At 40.5% G+C, this 17,537-nt stretch overlaps 2 protein-coding genes across 2 annotated transcripts in view; both read right to left on the reverse strand.

Moving 5' to 3' along the window:
• LOC126069415 (zinc finger protein 345-like) overlaps positions 1–17,537 on the reverse strand; it is a 208,786-nt gene that overhangs the window by 182,896 nt on the left and 8,353 nt on the right. The gene's annotated exons all lie outside the window — the stretch shown is intronic.
• The window catches only part of LOC126068886 (zinc finger protein 420-like), a 32,806-nt gene continuing 21,201 nt past the window's right edge, over positions 5,933–17,537 (reverse strand). Inside the window, exons 6-9 of the mRNA XM_049871571.1 lie at positions 15,246–15,379; positions 10,469–10,595; positions 9,870–10,020; positions 5,933–8,692 (exon numbers count right to left, since the gene is read on the reverse strand). Coding sequence (XP_049727528.1) covers positions 6,550–8,692; positions 9,870–10,020; positions 10,469–10,595; positions 15,246–15,379 — 2,555 coding nt within the window. The 3' untranslated portion in view covers positions 5,933–6,549. The remainder of the gene's footprint in view (positions 8,693–9,869; positions 10,021–10,468; positions 10,596–15,245; positions 15,380–17,537) is intronic.

Consider the following 17,537-nt stretch of genomic DNA (forward strand, 5'->3'; position numbering starts at 1 on the left):
TTGCCCCCAGGCAATGCATCTTTTGATTTCTTGACTGCTGCTTCCATGGGTGTTAATTGTGGATCCAAGTAAAATGAAATCCTTGACAACTTCAATCTTTTCTCCGTTTATCACGATATTGCTCATTGGTCCATGTGAGGATTTTTGTTTTATGTTGAGGTGCAATCCATACTGAAGGCTGTGGTCTTTGATCTTCATTAGTTAAGTGCTTCAAGTCCTCTTCACTTTCAGCAAGCAAGGTTGTGTCATCCACATATCACAGGTTGTTTAGGAGTTTTCCTCCAATCCTGAAGCCCTATTCTTCATACACTCCAGCTTCTCGGATTATTTGCTCAGCATGCAGATTGAATAGGTGTGGTGAAAGGATACAATCCTGATGCACACCTTTCCTGACTTTAGACTGTGCAGTATCCCCTTGTTCTTTTTGAACGACTGCCTCTCGATCCAGGCTTTTTTCACATAGCAGTATGCATTTAAGGTTCCTCCACGTCTTTTCCTAGCTTGGTAGCTTATTTCTTTTTATCACTGAATAATACTCCATTTTATGGATGGACCACCGTCTGTTTACCCATTGACCTACCGACTACCTTGGCTGCTTCCAGTTTTTTGTAATTATGAATAAAACTACTATAAATATTTGTGTGCAGATTTTTATATGGACATACATATGTGACACACTTGGGTAAATATCCTCCAGTGCTGCTGTTGGATCAGAATAGCAGGCGTATGTTTATATTCCTAAGAAACTGCCAGACTGAATTCCAAAGTGGCATTCCCATGCAATACTATTTTTTTTACTACTAGTTTGGCAAAGATCAGAGTTCGGTAATACTCTGTTGGCAATGGTATGGGGAAACAGCCACGTTTATATATTACTAGTAGAATAATAATAGCACAAAATATCACAGCTCCTACAGAATGCAATCTGGTAGCACCTATCAAAATTTGAAAGGTACACTTTAAAATTCATCCAGTGACCTAACAAAATTTCACTGCTAGGAACTGATTCTACAGTTATTACTCACACATGTACAAGAAGGGCAAGAATGTGGCTAGCGACATTGTCAACAGAAGCGAAAAAAGAAATCATCTTTACTAGAGAGTTGAATAATACATGATGGTCCATCTATAAAATATATACCATTAGCTGTTAGAGAGAGAGAGAGGCCAATTCCTACGTGCTATGCAGGTGATTTCTGAGATATATTGACAATAGAAGAAAGCAAGGGACAAAAAATATGTAGTTATCTACTCTTTTAGCAAAAAAGTCATTTGTATTTGTATATGCATACAATATCTCTGGACACACAAGAAAATGATCACAGGGATTCCTCTGGGCAGGATGATTAAGGTCAAGAGTGTGAGACTTTTCATTGTACCCCCTGTACAATTTGAATATATTTTTTATCATGGGTACGTATTTCTTTTTCTAAACATAAAAGACACAATAAAAATGATAATATACATGGAATTAAAAAAAAAAAAGGACAGTTCACAGATCAGTTCTCTGCCTTACGCTGTAATTCAGTTTTTTTCTGGTAAAAATACGTATGTGTGTGTATGTGTATATATATATACACACATATACGGAAACCCTGGTGGCATAGTGGTCAAGTGCTATGGCTGCTAACCAAAGGGTCAGCAGCTTGAATCCACCAGGCGCTCCTTGGAAACTCTATGCGGCAGTTCTACTCTGTCTATAGGGTCGGTATAAGTTGGAATCGACTTGACGGCACTGGGTTGGGGTTATGTATACATACATAAAACACATCAGGAAAATCGACTCGATGGCAGTGGGTTGGGGTGGTTTAAAACACATTAGTTTAACTTTTTTGTGTACAATTTAATGACATCAGTAATATTAATCATACTTTGCAACCGTCACTAATATCTGTTATCAAAGCTTCCATCACCATAAACAGAAGAAACTCAATGCCTGCCATGAGTCTGAGTTGACTGGAACCCACTTTTTTTTTTTTTTTTTAATGAGGTAGGTCGGTATAGGGGAAGGTCAGGATGATGGAGAATCTGACGGTCACATCAGCATTAGCCAGGGACGCAGGGAAGAGCCTGAAAGACGTACTCATGCTGAACCTTCTACTAGGTGAGCCCCACTAGCAGAAAAGAAGCTGCATGTGTTCTATTAATTTTACTGTGTCCTCTATAATTTGCCTTGCTTCTTGAATCTGAATCTGTTCTCTAACTCAGGAGTCAACATACTACACAACTCCAGGCCAAATCTGCCCAACAGCTGCTTTTGTAAATACCTTGCTCTCGGAACATGGTCACGACCACTCACAGACACACTGTCTACAGATGCTTTGCAGTTACAACTGCAGAGTTAGGTGTCTGCAAAGGTGAATATATGGCGTGCAAAGCCTAATATGTTTACTATCTAGCCCTTAGCAAAAACGTATGCTGAACCCTGCTCAAAACACTATCTCAAATGGGATATAATGTCTACCACAGAACGACAACAAATTGTCAGGCACACAGAATAACGCACCCACAAGACAAACAGACACAGACATAAAACCGCTAGGCTTCCCATGGTCATGAAGAAAAAAAAGGCAGAAACGGGAAACAATAACAAATGACGTTGTAGATCTGAAAGCAACCAGCTAGAAATTCTACACTTAAACATTTAGTTACAAAATGAGAGGGGGTAGATGGGTTTAATAACATTGATTTATAACGAGACAGCATTATCGGTGCTGTACTAGGTGCCAAGGAAAACTACCAGGATAGTACAGAAAAAGGGCAGTTGAGGTGGTGATAGAAGGTTCCTAGAAGTTGTAGCCTTACAGACAAGTCTTGATGTAAAATTAAAGAAACAGAGAAAGAAGTGCATTTTAGACAGCTAAGGTGGAAATTTAGGTGATAATCAGGAAAGGGATGTAATTAGACGCTGAGCTTGAAAACCAACACTCCACTGGCAGCAGTCAAGTGGCTAAAGGATATGAGTATGACAAGATAAACCATTTCGAGCCTACCATAATGATTACAGGATGTTTGGGGCTTAAGTCCAGGAAAGTGATCTGTGCTGCAGATGTGGACATGTGGGAGTTGGTTGGGTTGGTGGTTGAAGCCAAGAACTTGGGTAGCTGTACCATCATTTCAAAGAAGGTTAAACATGAAGACCATGAAAAGAGCAGAAAATAGCCAGAAGAGGACTCAATTAGGTTGGAGAAATCTGACACTAAGCGCAAACAGGAGACAGGAGATACTGAAAATGTCAGAGACAGAGTAAATGATTGATGGTATGTTGGATCAGAAAAGAAGGGAAAGGACCCAGAGCTGATGAAGACAGCCGAATTTTTCACTGACAGAGTGTGGAGGTATGGATGGGTGTGGGAGCAGAAACTTTTGTAAAGAGAGGCAGGAAACTGAAAAACTCTGCCTGATTGCCTCTAAATGTATTCACTTATTTTCTCATTCACTCATTAAAAATTATTTATTGAGTCCTTCCTATGTACAGACATCAGGTGCACAGACATCATCAGCCTTGGTCACCCCATTTTCCAACCCTCGCTAAAATTCCAACAGTTATGTAATACAGTTGTTTAGACATCAGTTTTAACATCAGATGGAACTTAATGGCTTAAACTATCTATGCCAAGGAGACTAAAAAACGCCACCTCACAGGCCAATTGTGTCATGTGGAAATTGCAGATTCCTGTCCTTGTTTAGTTCTGACTCTAGCCACTCACACAGGATTCTCCCTCTGACTCTAGCCATCCAGAGCTAGGCCAGATCCCACAAGTTCAAAGGACAATGTCCTTCAGATGGCCAAAGAGGCAGACGCCAACTGCAAGTTTAGAAGACTAAATGACTCCTAACTTCTTATCTGCTGACTGAAAGTCTGGGGGTCCCCTTTAACCTCCTGAAAAGATGAGCCACAAGACCAAGGGTCCCCAGGTCTCTTTGTTGAGACTTCACTCATTTTAGTAGTTCACTGGAATGACTCACAGAATTCACAAAAAAGCCATCATTACAATAATGGCTTAAATAAAACCAAAAAGGACACAAATGAAAAGATGCATGGGGTGAGGTCTGGGAGGGTCCCAGTGCCGAAGTGCCATGTCTCCAGGATGTATTACCCTCCATATGGATGGCTGTTTCTCACCATCTGCCAAGCTCCCCTTAGCCTCCAACTTCTACGCTTTGACAGGCCAGTCCTGCATGAAAGCTAAATTATACCTCAAGATGTTAACATCAGACAAGCAGGTGTTCCCCCTGATCCAACCTGCTCTCACTCTTCAGCCTCAGCTGCAGTCCAACTCACAGGAACCTGGAACAAAGGCCAAATTGCTGTCTGCAATGTGGTTCACCACCTGACAGTTAGCAGTTCTGAAACTGCTTTATATATATGCTCAGATTCAATAAATGTTGTAGTGTGGATAACAAGAGCCAAGGGTATTATTATTAGAGAAAGCAGGAACATATAAACTAAGGGAAAAGGCTAAAATGAACCCTGTGCTGATGGGCTGGAATCAGAAATATGGGTATGATCTCATAGTTTTTAAAACATATACAGATACTTACAGAAATAGGTATAAATATGTGCCTTTGCATGTATAAACTCACACACATATATTTCTTATCTCTTTCCAGTTTGGGAAACCCTGGTGGCATAGTGGTTAAGTGCTATGGCTGCTAACCAAAGGGTTGGCAGTTCAACTCTGCCACGTGCTCCTTGGAAACTCTATGGGGCAGTTCTACTCTGTACTATAGGGTCACTATGAATCAGAATCAACTCGATGGCACTGGGTTTGGCTTTTTGGTTTCCAGTTTGAGGGTCTGGTACCAATATACATATATAATTCCCAAATCTTTGTTTCTAAAAATCATTTTCTAATAAAAGGAAACAGGCTTTCTTGGAGAAAAATCTGATGTCAGGGCTCAGACATGAAAGGGACAAGATGATCCCTGATCACTGGCAGAAAGGAATGTTCAAACAATACTGAGAGCATGTCAAATGAATACAGAAACCTACTTAAGGCAGCTCCTAATAACCAAGTCTGGGACAATATGAGCAAGAAAAGAAAAAAAAGAAGTAATATGGATGAGCCTATATGGGCCATTCCTGGCTTATGAATGTACAACCTGTAGTTACAAACCAATGCCTGTAAAACGTATTACAAATTAAGACTCCCTTCCTGCAGAAATTCAAGCCCAGCATCCCCTGACCACTGACAGTGCAGTGTTCGCACACAGCTCACTCTGACTGCTTGGAGCTGGGCAGAGGCCAATGCCCCCTCCAATGTCGTCGTGCAGCTGCGCATGTACAAGGTCCATGATCCACGCTTCCCTGTCCCCTCCACCCACCCTCCTGAAATGTGGTGTCTTGTATGCACAGTGCCCATGTCGTTAGCTTTCTGGATTCCAAAGTCGGGAGTATGGGAGGCACACCAAGGCGGAATCTAAGGAAGCAGCAAAGATTATAATAACAAAGGGGTGCTACTTTGCAACAGGTATCAAAACTTTCATTTCTGTATCATTATGTTAGTGCTGTCTTAATATATCTGCAAGCGTTTAATGATTTTTATGCATAGAAACCTACACTATATAGTATATATTAGGACAAACGTTTCACCAACCTATGTTAGATATGAACCATACCTATCTGTTACAACTTGCGTACAAATGCAATGTAAAGATAGATTTAGGAATGGAACTTGTTACTAATTCACGGGCCGCCTGTACTGTTACAAATAATTTAATAAATAACTAAAGGGAAGAGAAAGGAAAGGGAAACTATTTCTGGCAGAATTCCAATTGATGAACATAGAGGAAATGAATGGGACAGAAAATGTTCAGTAAACAGCACACTGATAATAATACTAAGTAAAAATGATCAATGGATACTAAAATTAGTAGCCCAAAATATGATGAAAAACAGAATATTTACACAGTCTGAAAGTACTGCCCTATGAGAAACTTAATAATTACAAAGGGTAAAAAAGTTACTTTCACGATAGGAACAAATGGAAGGAAAAGCATTAAATAGGAAAACGGAACACTCTTAAACCAAACACAAGTGTTTCTAATTGTATGCAATGTTAACATTGATAAAATCATTAAAAAAATATAAAATCACATTTGTTCAAGGCTATTCACTACAGCCTTATTTGTAATAGCCTAAAGCTCTCAGAAAGGTAAAATTTAGCTTGAACTGAGAAAGAAACAAACACTGATGAGGACAGCCTCACTTACAATGAAACTGTCATTTCTCCCAAAGGGACAAAGTAGCTCTAATGACGCCTTCTTTGAGTTAGCATTGCTCTCTTACTCGCTGAGAAACTTCGTTCTGTAATCGTAGACTTTTGGAAATCTGCCATTTGAAGTTACAGCAGTAAGGATGAAACATACCACTTCTGACATAGAGTAATCTCTCCAATGTGAGTTTTTATATGTGAAGTGAGATGTGAGAAACTACTAAAGACTTTCCTACACTCCTCACATTCATAAGGCCTTGCTCCACTGTGAATTCTTCTATGTGTATTGAGATGTGGGTATCGTCTGAAGACTTTCCCATATTCCTTACATTCATAAGGTCTGTCTCCAATGAGTTCTTATATGATGAGTAAGGGCTGAAGACTGACTGAAGACCTTCCCACATTCCTTACATTCATAAGGCTTCTCTCCAGTGTGAGTTCTTATATGATGAGTGAGGCCTGAGGACCGACTAAAGGCTTTCCCACATTGCTTACATTCGTAAGGCCTCTCTCCAGTGTGAGTTCTTATATGATGAGTCAGGGATGAGGACTGACTAAAGGCTTTCCCACACTGCTTACATTCATAAGGCCTCTCTCCAGTGTGAGTTCTTATATGATAAATGAGGGATAAGGAACGACAAAAGGCTTTCCCACATTCCTTACATTCATAAGGCCTCTCTCCAGTGTGAGTCCTTATGTGTTCAGAGAGGCAAGAGGAAGTACTAAAGGTTTTCCCACATTCCTTACATTCATAAGGTCGCTCTCCACTGTGAATTCTTCTATGTGTGTTGAGGGCTGAGGACTGACTAAAGGCTTTCCCACATTCCTTACATTCATAAGGCCTCTCTCCAGTATGAGTTCGTATATGAAGAGTGAGGGATGTGGAACAACTAAGGGCTTTCCCACATTCCTTACATTCATAAGGCCTCTCTCCAGTGTGACTCCTTATGTGGTCAGAGAGGCGAACAGAACTACTAAAGGTTTTCCCACATTCCTTACATTCATAAGGTCTCTCTCCACTGTGAATTCTACTATGTCTAGTAAGATGTGAGGCTCGCTGAAAGACTTTCCCACATTCCTTACATTCATAAGGCCTCTCTCCAGTGTGACTTCTTATATGATGAATGAGGGATGACGAACAAGTATAGGCTTTCCCACATTCCTTACATTCATAAGGCCTCTCTCCAGAGTGACTTCTTATATGATGAATGAGGGATGAGGAACAACTATAGGCTTTCCCACATTCCTTACATTCATAAGGTCTCTCCCCATTGTGAATTCTTCTATGTGTAGTGAGGTGTGAGGGGTGCCTAAAGATTTTGCCACGTTCTTTACAATCATAAGGCATTTCTCCACTGTGAATTCTTCTATGTTTATTGAGAGCTGAGGAATTATTATAGGCTTTCCCACATTCCTCACATTTATAAGGCCTTTGCCCACTGTGAATTTTCACATGTTGAGAGAGATGTGAGGAACACCTAAAGGCTTTTCCACATTCTTTACATTTATAAGGCCTCACTCCACTGTGAGTTCTTGTATGTTGACTAAGGGATGAGCTCTGACTAAAAGCTTTCCCACATTCCTTACATTCATAAGGCCTCTCTCCACTGTGAGTTCTTTTATGCCTAGTGAGGTGTGAGAAACGACTAAAGGTTTTCCCACATTCATTACATTCATAAGGCCTCTCTCCACTGTGAGTTCTTTTATGCATAGTGAGGTGTGAGAAACGACTAAAGGCTTTTCCACATTCCTTACATTCATAAGGCCTCTCTCCACTGTGAATTCTTTTATGCATAGTGAGGTGTGACAAACGACTAAAGGCTTTCCCACATTCTGTACATTCATAAGGCCTCTCTCCACTGTGAGTTCTTATATGTTGAGTCAGGGATGAGGCAACACTAAAGGCTTTCCCACATTCCTTACATTCGTAAGACTTATCTCTGTTATGAATTTTCATATGTAAAACGAGGGATAAAGAATCACTATACATTTTACAACATTCTTTACATTCATGCTTATGACGTTTTACATGTGTCCGAAAGGATGAGAAACTAGGGAAATCTACCCCACATTCGTTACATTCATAGCATTTCTCACCAGTGAGCGTCATCATAGGATTCTTAAGGGTTAAGATACAAATGAAGTCCTTCCCACATACCTTACATTTACGGGGTTTCTTTCCATTAAGAGTTCTCATAGGAGTGGTTAACTGAGACGAACTAGTACAGGCTTCTGCACATTCCTTACACGGACAGGTATTGTATCCAGTGTGAGATCTGCCATGGTGTTTATATGATGGGTGCTCCATGAAGGCTTTTCCACACTCACAGCATTCAATAGGATTTGGTTCTCCAAGATGTCTTTTTAGCACAGTAAGACATGGAATCCCTCTGACGGTTTTCCAACATTGATTGTCTTCGTTACTTTCACAGAGGTTCTCTACTGTAAGACTTCTGTGAAAAACAGGCAAGATGCTGTTGGAAATAAATTTCTTCCCATTTCACCACTACCAAATACAGTGAACGTGTGTGGTTTTTGCCCTGATGTGTCTCCTGTTTCATGTGTTAAATCATTCAGCAGAGATACTAACATTACTGTCACTGTTTTTCTAAAATATAAGGCTTTCTGATAATTGTATCCAAGTAAAATGTTTCAAATACTTGCTATCTGACACGTATTTATGAAAATGTATCCTGAAAATTCTCTGAACACAATTTTACAGCTAAGTTTATATATATATGAATAAACACACAAATATAAATGTAAATATACACATATGTGTGCTTATGTATACACACCCACACCATCTCCTCACTTATCAACATGATTAGATTCCAATGACCACGTGGTTATGCAAATTCAGCATTATGTAGAAATAAAGAATGGCCATATCAGATCAAGAAATGGAGGACCACGGTATTCCATGACTGCAAAAATTATATAATTAAACAGTTGCCAAATTACTTCATTAGGTAACTCCCAAATTACATCATAACACAACTGCAAAACATGGTGAATCATGGCCCAACCAAGGTGACACATAACCTTAATCATCGCAGCCAGTGTTATACTTGCCTTGCACAGTGGCATTTGTTTAATGCCAGATTGAAGTTGTTAAAATGCAGAAAATAGATGTTTTTTACTACTGTCATAAGTGTGAAATGCCGGATAAAGAGACAGTTAGGAGATGATGCATATATCAGTAAACATCAGGCCTTTGAACCAGTTTGTAACGGTTCAGCAACTTTCGATGTACACGAGGGCAGTGTATCCATTCCATGGGAAGAAAATCTGTTGCTATGATCTAATCTCCTGCATGGATGCTGAAAGTTTCAGGAGCCTGACGCAGGGCAATGGATTATTTGTAGGACTGTGGAGAGTGACACATGTCCAAAGCGATGTAGTTGGTCATCATCTTTGAGTGGGGCCCCACTGATTGTTTCCTACTCAAGTCAACATCTGACCAGCAACAGATTTGATTGCTATGCAACACCTATGCTTCCCTCATTTACATTGGCAACTACTGAACCATTATGAATTGGTTTCGTGTCTTGGTAAATATATGTAAATATGCCTATGTGTATTTTAACATCAGGACAACTTACAACTTTCTTCTGTGGCACTGCTCTTTCTTGTTTGAATGACACTCACCTCAAAAGTCTACCCTGGTTTTTACGCTGATCTTTACTGTCATGTAATTCAGAGATTTCTCCAAACATGGAGGAACAGGTGTTATTCTTCATGAGTCGCACCGTTATATGTTCCCTGGATAACTTTTCTCCCTCATGACGGTTTCGAGAGTCTGACCCAATAATCAAAGTTGAGGTTCACAATGTGAAAAAAAAGAAAGAAATTATTAGGGGGAAAAAGGCTGCTATGAATAAAGAAAGACTCAGCCACATTTTTTTTGTTTTTATTATATTTTAGGTGAACATTTACAACTTAAGTCAATCTCTGCAAGGTCCCAAACCAGAAATCTCAGTGCCCCAAAATGACCCCTGAAACCAATGTTTACATGTACAAAACTTAAGTGCCTCAGGGCTTCTAATCACACAAAAAATGAAAACTTACTTTAATACGCAGAGCTTCACATTCACGGGGAAACCCAGGATATGTGAGCTCCGCAGATCAAGGAACCACACCTGTTTTACTTAACAATTTATTCCCATTCCTCAGCCCAAATATGGGAACTAAGTCAAACATTTTTGTTTACTAAAGGAATAAATTAAACAGACAAAGGCCGTTCTTACCTACTGAGGCCAGGTTTCTGGAGGTTTCCATCATCACATCTACGTAGAGTTTTCTCTGAGAAACATCCAGCAATGCCCACTCTTCCTGGCTAAAGATCACGGCCACATCCTCAATGACCACTGAGTCCTAAAACATCCCACACATTCTGGATCAGCAAGGTATCATGTTCTCCATTGTGTACAAGAACAAAGGGTGAGGCTGACAGTCCTGGGGAACTGAGAATTCCTAGGGATTTGACAAGTTTTTGTCTTCTATCTGAGACTACTCAAGTAAACAGGAGAATCCAAGTCTCCCTACAATTCTCACAAAAACCTGATGCAACTGTACACCAATTACATATTAGTGACTGCCCCTTCAACAAACACAAACTCGTACAACCTCACACAAACACATTCTAACATTGTAAGACAACAAAGAGCACTACCTCTACAGAAACAAGAGCATGACCTCGTGTTTGCTGACTTAGGTTACAACTTCCACTTGTAATGACTGCACAAATCGATAAATGTAATCAATGTGACCAAGTTACACATGTTAACATTGCTGAATTTGCAAATACTTTGTTATATGTAACTTTTACTGCAAAAAAACTTCCTAAGTTTAAAAGTAGATGGTTTAACTATTAAATTGTCCATGAAGCCTAGGAAACAGAGACTTACATGCCAGCCCTCTAGAGGTCCCACTCCAGAATTCTCTCACATCTGCAGCCCCTGGAATGCACACAACCATGACTACCTGAACCCTGACCACTGGAATCCCCTGGTTTCAAAGACTGACTTCTGTGACATAACACCAACCAGTTGGCTTCCTCATGGAATGAGGAGAGAAATAGCTGGTAAACTGCTCTTTGGGTGCTAAACCAGAGCAGCTTTAGAGTACTAAGACTCCTCTTGCCAGCGAAGTGGTGAAGTGAGCTGAGTATGTCATCTCTAATCAGTCCTGGTATCATGGGGCCACAGCAAACTCTGAGCTACAGCCAAAATCCAAAAGTCTGTTCTACTGCAGTGGGCCACGTTACGTATTTTGAAAGTCATTAAAATCCCTAATATTCATCATACAATCGAGTAATAAAATATCCCATATTGAGCAACTATAGTTTGTGAAACGTTTGCAAAAATTATCAACACACTGGCTCATTAAAAAAAAAATTTTTTACTGTGCTTTAAGTGAAGATTTACAAATCAAGTCAGACTCTCATACAAAAATTTATAAACACCTTATATACATTAGTTATTGCTCTCCCCCTAATGAGACAGCACACTCCTTCCCTCCACTCTCTCTTTCCATGCCCATTTGGCCAGCTTCTGACTCCCTCTACCCTCTCATCTCCTCTTCAGACAGGAGATGCCCATATAGTCTCATGTGTCTCCTTGATCCAAGAAGCTCATTCTTCACCAGTATCATTTTCTATCCTATAGTCCAGTCCAATCCCTGTCTGAAGAGTTGGCTTTGGGAATGATTCCTGTCTTGGGCTAACAGAAGGTCTGGGGACCATGACCTCTGGGGTCCTTCCAGTCTCAGTCAGACCATTAAGTCTGGTCTTTTTACAAGAATTTGGGGTCTGCATCCCACTGCTCTGCTGCTCCCTTAGGGGTTCTCTGCAGCATTCCCTGTCAGGGCAGTCTGGTTGTAGCCACGTACCATCTAATTCCATGTAGTTCTTCTGGTCTCAGGATGATGTAGTCTCTGGTTTATGTGGCCCTTTCTGTCTCTTGGGCTCATAATTACCTTGTGTTTTTGGTGTTCTTTATTCTCCTTTGCTCCAGGTGGGTTGAGACCAACCGATGCATCTTAGATGGCTACTTGCTAGCGTTTAAGACCCCAGACGCCACTCTCCAAAGTGGGATGCAAAATGTTTTTTTAATAGATTTTACTATGCCAGTTGACTTAGATGTCCCCTGAAACCATGGTCCCCAGACCCCTGCCCCTGCTACGCTGGCGTTCAAAGCGTTCAGTTTATTCGGGAAACTTCTTTGGTTTTAGTTTAGCCCAGTTGTGCTGACCTCTCCTGTATTGTGTTGTCTTTCCCTTCAACTAAAATAGTTCTTATGTACTATCTAATTAGTGAAAACCACTCTCCCTCCCTACCTCCCTCCCCCCTCTCATAACCACCAAAGAATATTTTCTTCTCTGTTTAAACTATTTCTTGAGTCCTTATAATAGCAGTCTTATACAATATTTGTCCTCTTGCAACTGACTAATTTCACTCCCCATGCCTTCCAGATTCCTCCATGTTATGAAATGTTTCACAGATTCATCATTGGTCTTTACCGATGCGTAATATTCCATTGTGTGACTATACCATAATTTATTTATCCATTCATCCGTTGAAGGGCACCTTGGTTGCTTCCAACTTTTTGCTATTGTAAACAGTGCACTAGGTCATTTTTATCTCATTACTTCTATACTGATATTATTTCAATCACTTCATAGCTGAGTAAAGTTAGAGACAATCACTTAATCACATACTCCATGTTCTCTACATGGAACATTTGCGAGCCAGGTCAATTTGTCTTTAAGCCCTAAATTCCTGACAACTCCATTTCTGTTCATATACACACAGTTTTGTTGTTATTCTGGTTGTTATTCTCCAAAAATTAACAATCAGAATTCTCCCTGGTGGTGTAGTGGTTAACTGCTACGGCTGCTAACAAAAAGGTCAGCGGTTCAAACTCACCAGTCGGTCCTTGAAAACGTTATTGGGCAGTTCTACTCTGTCCTATAGAGTTGCTGTGAGTTGAAATCAATTCAACAGCAAGGGGTTTGTTTTTTATTCTCTAGTAACTCCATGATGATCTAGAGCCCTGCTGGATACTAGGGGAAGAAGACAAAGGAAATATCCTATTCAAGTCACATAACTCGGAGGTACTTCTCCTGACAAAGCCCTGTGTGTCAAGCAAGACTTCTTACCTTCAGACTTTTAACTGTGGCTAACTTCATTATTAAAATAGATTTAGGCAACACGGACATAGAGCCTGCTTCATGTTAGCAAAGTAGACACATGACTGAATCAAACAGAAACACATATTCAGATGAACACGGGTTGTAAGTTCTTTAAATGTGCACAGTAAATTTAAATATGTATGTATATAAAATATCAAGTGGCAATACATTCTACGGAATATGCGGCACAGTAAGGGGATGAGCAGAAGTGACACAAGCATATTTATCTTTACTAAGTTAGCACAGCGAGCAAATTAATCATTTTAGAAAACATTAAGTAGTGAAACTTGGCTTCGTAAGGGAAAGAAAGATTACACTTCTAATTCTAAAAATATGGACGCCAACTATGGTGATTTTGGAAACACTCGTATACATTTCACATGCTTGTAGACTCAAAAAATCCCAACGTGGAGGCACAGGAGTCAATGGGCTCCACTAGCCTTCATGCCCAGGAAAAGGAAAGATACACTGCTTATACCCAGAACAGAAAAGGTCATTAGCAGTAGACAAAATACGTAAATTTTGGAAACTGGAAAAAAAAAGCAGCATAAATACTTTAAAGAAAGTAACATGACACAAAACATAAACCAAGACCTCCACTTTCTGGTTGGATACATAAGGAGCTTGTAAGTCATCACTCCCATCCTCCCAAGGAAAAACCTGAACATACTGAACTCAGGAAATTGAGGTCACAGGCCGTATTGCTGCCCCAATGCAATAATGAATCTGTGAAGCATCTCACAACATGGATAAATGTGAAGGGCATTATACTGAGTGAAATAAGTCAGTCACAAAAGTACAAACATTGTATGAGACCACTCTTATAAAAACTCACAAAAAGGCTTTACACACAAAAAGAAACAATTTTTGATGGTTACAAGGGAGGGAAGGGTAGGAATGGAAAAACACTAAATAGGCAATAGATAACTGGTAACTTTGGTGAAGGGAAAGACAGTACACAATACTGGGGACGCCAGCACAACTTGACCAAGGTAAGGTCATTGAAGCTGCATAGACACATCCAAACTCCCTGAGGGACCAAATTACTGGTATGATGGCTGGGGACCATGGTCTGGGAGAACATCGATCTCAACTGGCATAACATAGTTCATAAAGAAAACATTCTACATTCTACTTTGGTGAGTGGGATCTGGGGTCTTAAAAGCTTATGAGTGGCCGTCTAAGATACTCTACTGGTCTCATCCCATCTGGAGTAAAAGAGAATGAAGAACACCAAAGAAACAAGGGGAAGACTAGTCCAAACGACTATTGGAAAACAAGTACCACAGCCTCCACCCGACTGAGTCCAGCACAACTAGATGGTGCCCTGCTACCACCACTGACTGCTCTGACAGGGATCACAATAGAGTGTCCCAAAGAGAGCTGGAGAAAAATGAAAGAAATAAACAAATCTACTATTACAGTTAGAGACTTCAACATCCCTCAATTAGTAACTGAAAGAGTCAACAGGCAGAAAATGAGAAAGGTCACAGCTGAACAAACAACACTACCAATCAACTAGATCTAAATGACATTGATGCAATATGTCATCCAAAAACAACATGATACACGGTCTTCTCAAGCTTAGAGGGAACATTCACCAAGGTAGACTACATTCTGGGCCACAAAGCATAACTTAAAAAATTTAAAAGATGAGAAATCATACAAAGTATGTGCTCAGGCCACAATGGAATTAAACTAGAAATCAGTGAAAGATAGCGGGAAATCCCAATAACAAGGAGGTTAAACAAGACAATTCTAGATAACATGTGGGACAAAGAAGTCCAAGAGAACTTACAAAATAGTTTAAGTGAAAATGAAAATACAACTTACCAAAATTTGTTGGGTCCAGAGAAAGGCATGTTGACAGGGAAATTTACAACACTGAACGCACATATTATTCTTCATGAATTGCCCCATTACATGTTTCCGGGATAGCTTTTCTCCACCATTAAGATTTCGAGAGACTGGCCCAATAATTCAAGTTGAGGTTCACAATATGAAACAAAAAGAAAAAGAATTATTAGGGGAAAAAGGCCACTGTGAACAAAGAAAGACTTAGCCACACTTCATTGTTTCAGCACTTTGGCAATGGTTAAAAAGCAATTTATTAGGAAATACTTTCATGAGGACCGAGAGTGATGGAGATGTGAATAGGTGTAATCTGAAAAGGCAAGTAGAAAGATATCGGACAAAATACACATGCAACATGAAAAAAGAAAAAGGGTCTCCATGACCACAGGTGTGGGAGGAGTACTGAAGTCAAAAAGGGAAGCTCAGGTATCTGGGAAGTTGTGTCCTCAACTCAAAACAGACTTTTTCTAGCTGACTGATTCAAATGTAATTCCTTCAAAAAAGACTCTTGCTTTCCAGGTCATGGAAGCTCCATAGACACATCCAAACTCCCTGAAGGACCAAATGACTGGGCTGAGGGCTGTGGGGACCATGATCTTGGGGAACACCTAGCTCAACTGCCATAACATAGTTTATAAAGAAAATGTTCTACATTCTACTTCAGTGAGTAGCATCTGGGATCTTAAAAGTTTGTGAGCGGCCATCTAAAGTACTCCACTGGTCTCACCCCATCTGGAGCAAGGGAGAATGAAGAAAACCAAAGACACAAGGGAAAGATTAGTCCAAAGGACTAACGGACCACAACTACCACAGCCTCCACCAAACTGAGTTCAACACAAGTAGATGGTGCCCGGCTACCACCTCTGACTGTTCTGACAGGGATTACAATAGTGTCTCCCAGATGGATCTGGAGAAAAATGTATAACAAAATTTTAACTCACAAAAAAGACTAGACTTACTGGCCTGACAGGGACTGGAGAAAACCCTGAGAGTATGGGCTCCAGGCACTGAAGTCATTCCTGAGGTTCACCCTTCAGCTAAAGCTTAGACAGGCCCATAAAACAAAATGAGACTAAAAGTGCACACCAGCCCAGGGGCAGGGACTAGAAGGCAGGAGAGGACAGGAAAGCTGGTAACAGGGAACCCAAGGTTGAGAAGGGACAGTGTTGACATGTCATGGGGTTTTACCATTGTCATAAAACAATATGTATACTGTCTTTGAGAAGCTAGTTTGTTCTGTAAATTCTCGACTAAAGTACAATAAAAAAAAAAAAATTCTGGCTTTCCTGTTGCTTCCTGACACACTGGACCTGGATGAGAACTATTTCCACTGTCCTCATATCTTCCCTTTGCTTCTCTGGGAAAACAAACGTGTAAAGCTGACGTGGTGCTCATGGAGAAATGCGTATCATGAGGGAGGACTGTGAAGAACAATGAGCATTTGCTTGATGCTGAGCCAATACTTTGCTCTTCAGGGTCTCCAAAGATGGACAGGTGTGAGTTAACTTGCAGTAAAATAATTGTGTCAAACTTGTAATCACACTAACTAGATAGTAGACAAGAATCATCTTAGGTGAAGGGAAGGACAACACACAATGTAGGTGAAGTCAGCACAACCGGACTAAACCAAAACGTAAGAAGTTTCCTGGACACAATCAAACACTTTGAAACGCAGAGTATCCAGGGCTAGGGTCTGGGGACCACGGTTTTGGCGGACATCTCAGTCAACTGGCATACCAAAGTTTATTACGAAAATGTTCTGCATTCCAGGGACCTGATGTCTTAGAAGCTTGCAAGCAGCCATCTAAGATGCATCAATTGGTCCCAACCCACCTGGAGTGAAGGAGAATGAAGAACATCAAAGACACAAGGAAAATACTAGCCCGAGAGAGAAAAGGGCCACATAAACCAGAGATTCCACCACCTGAGACTAGAAGAACTAGATGGTGGCCGGCTACCATCAATGACCACCCTGACAGAGAGAGAGAAAAGTGTGAAGCAGAACTTAAATTCACATAAAAGGGCCAGACTTAATCATCTGAGACTGGGTGAACACCCCAAGCCATGGCCCCTGAACACTCTGTTAACCCAGAATTAAAACCATTCTGAAAGCCCACTCTTCAGACAAAGACTATTCTGGACAATAAAACATAAAAAATACTCGTGAGGAGCGTGTTTCTTCAAGCAGATACCCGAGACCAAAAGGGCAGCTCTTGTCCGGAGGCAGGATGAGAAGGCAGAAAGGGACGGGAGCTGGTTGGATGGACATGG

The sequence above is a fragment of the Elephas maximus genome, chromosome X (genome assembly GCF_024166365.1).
Source record: "Elephas maximus indicus isolate mEleMax1 chromosome X, mEleMax1 primary haplotype, whole genome shotgun sequence".
Taxonomy (NCBI): domain Eukaryota; kingdom Metazoa; phylum Chordata; class Mammalia; order Proboscidea; family Elephantidae; genus Elephas; species Elephas maximus.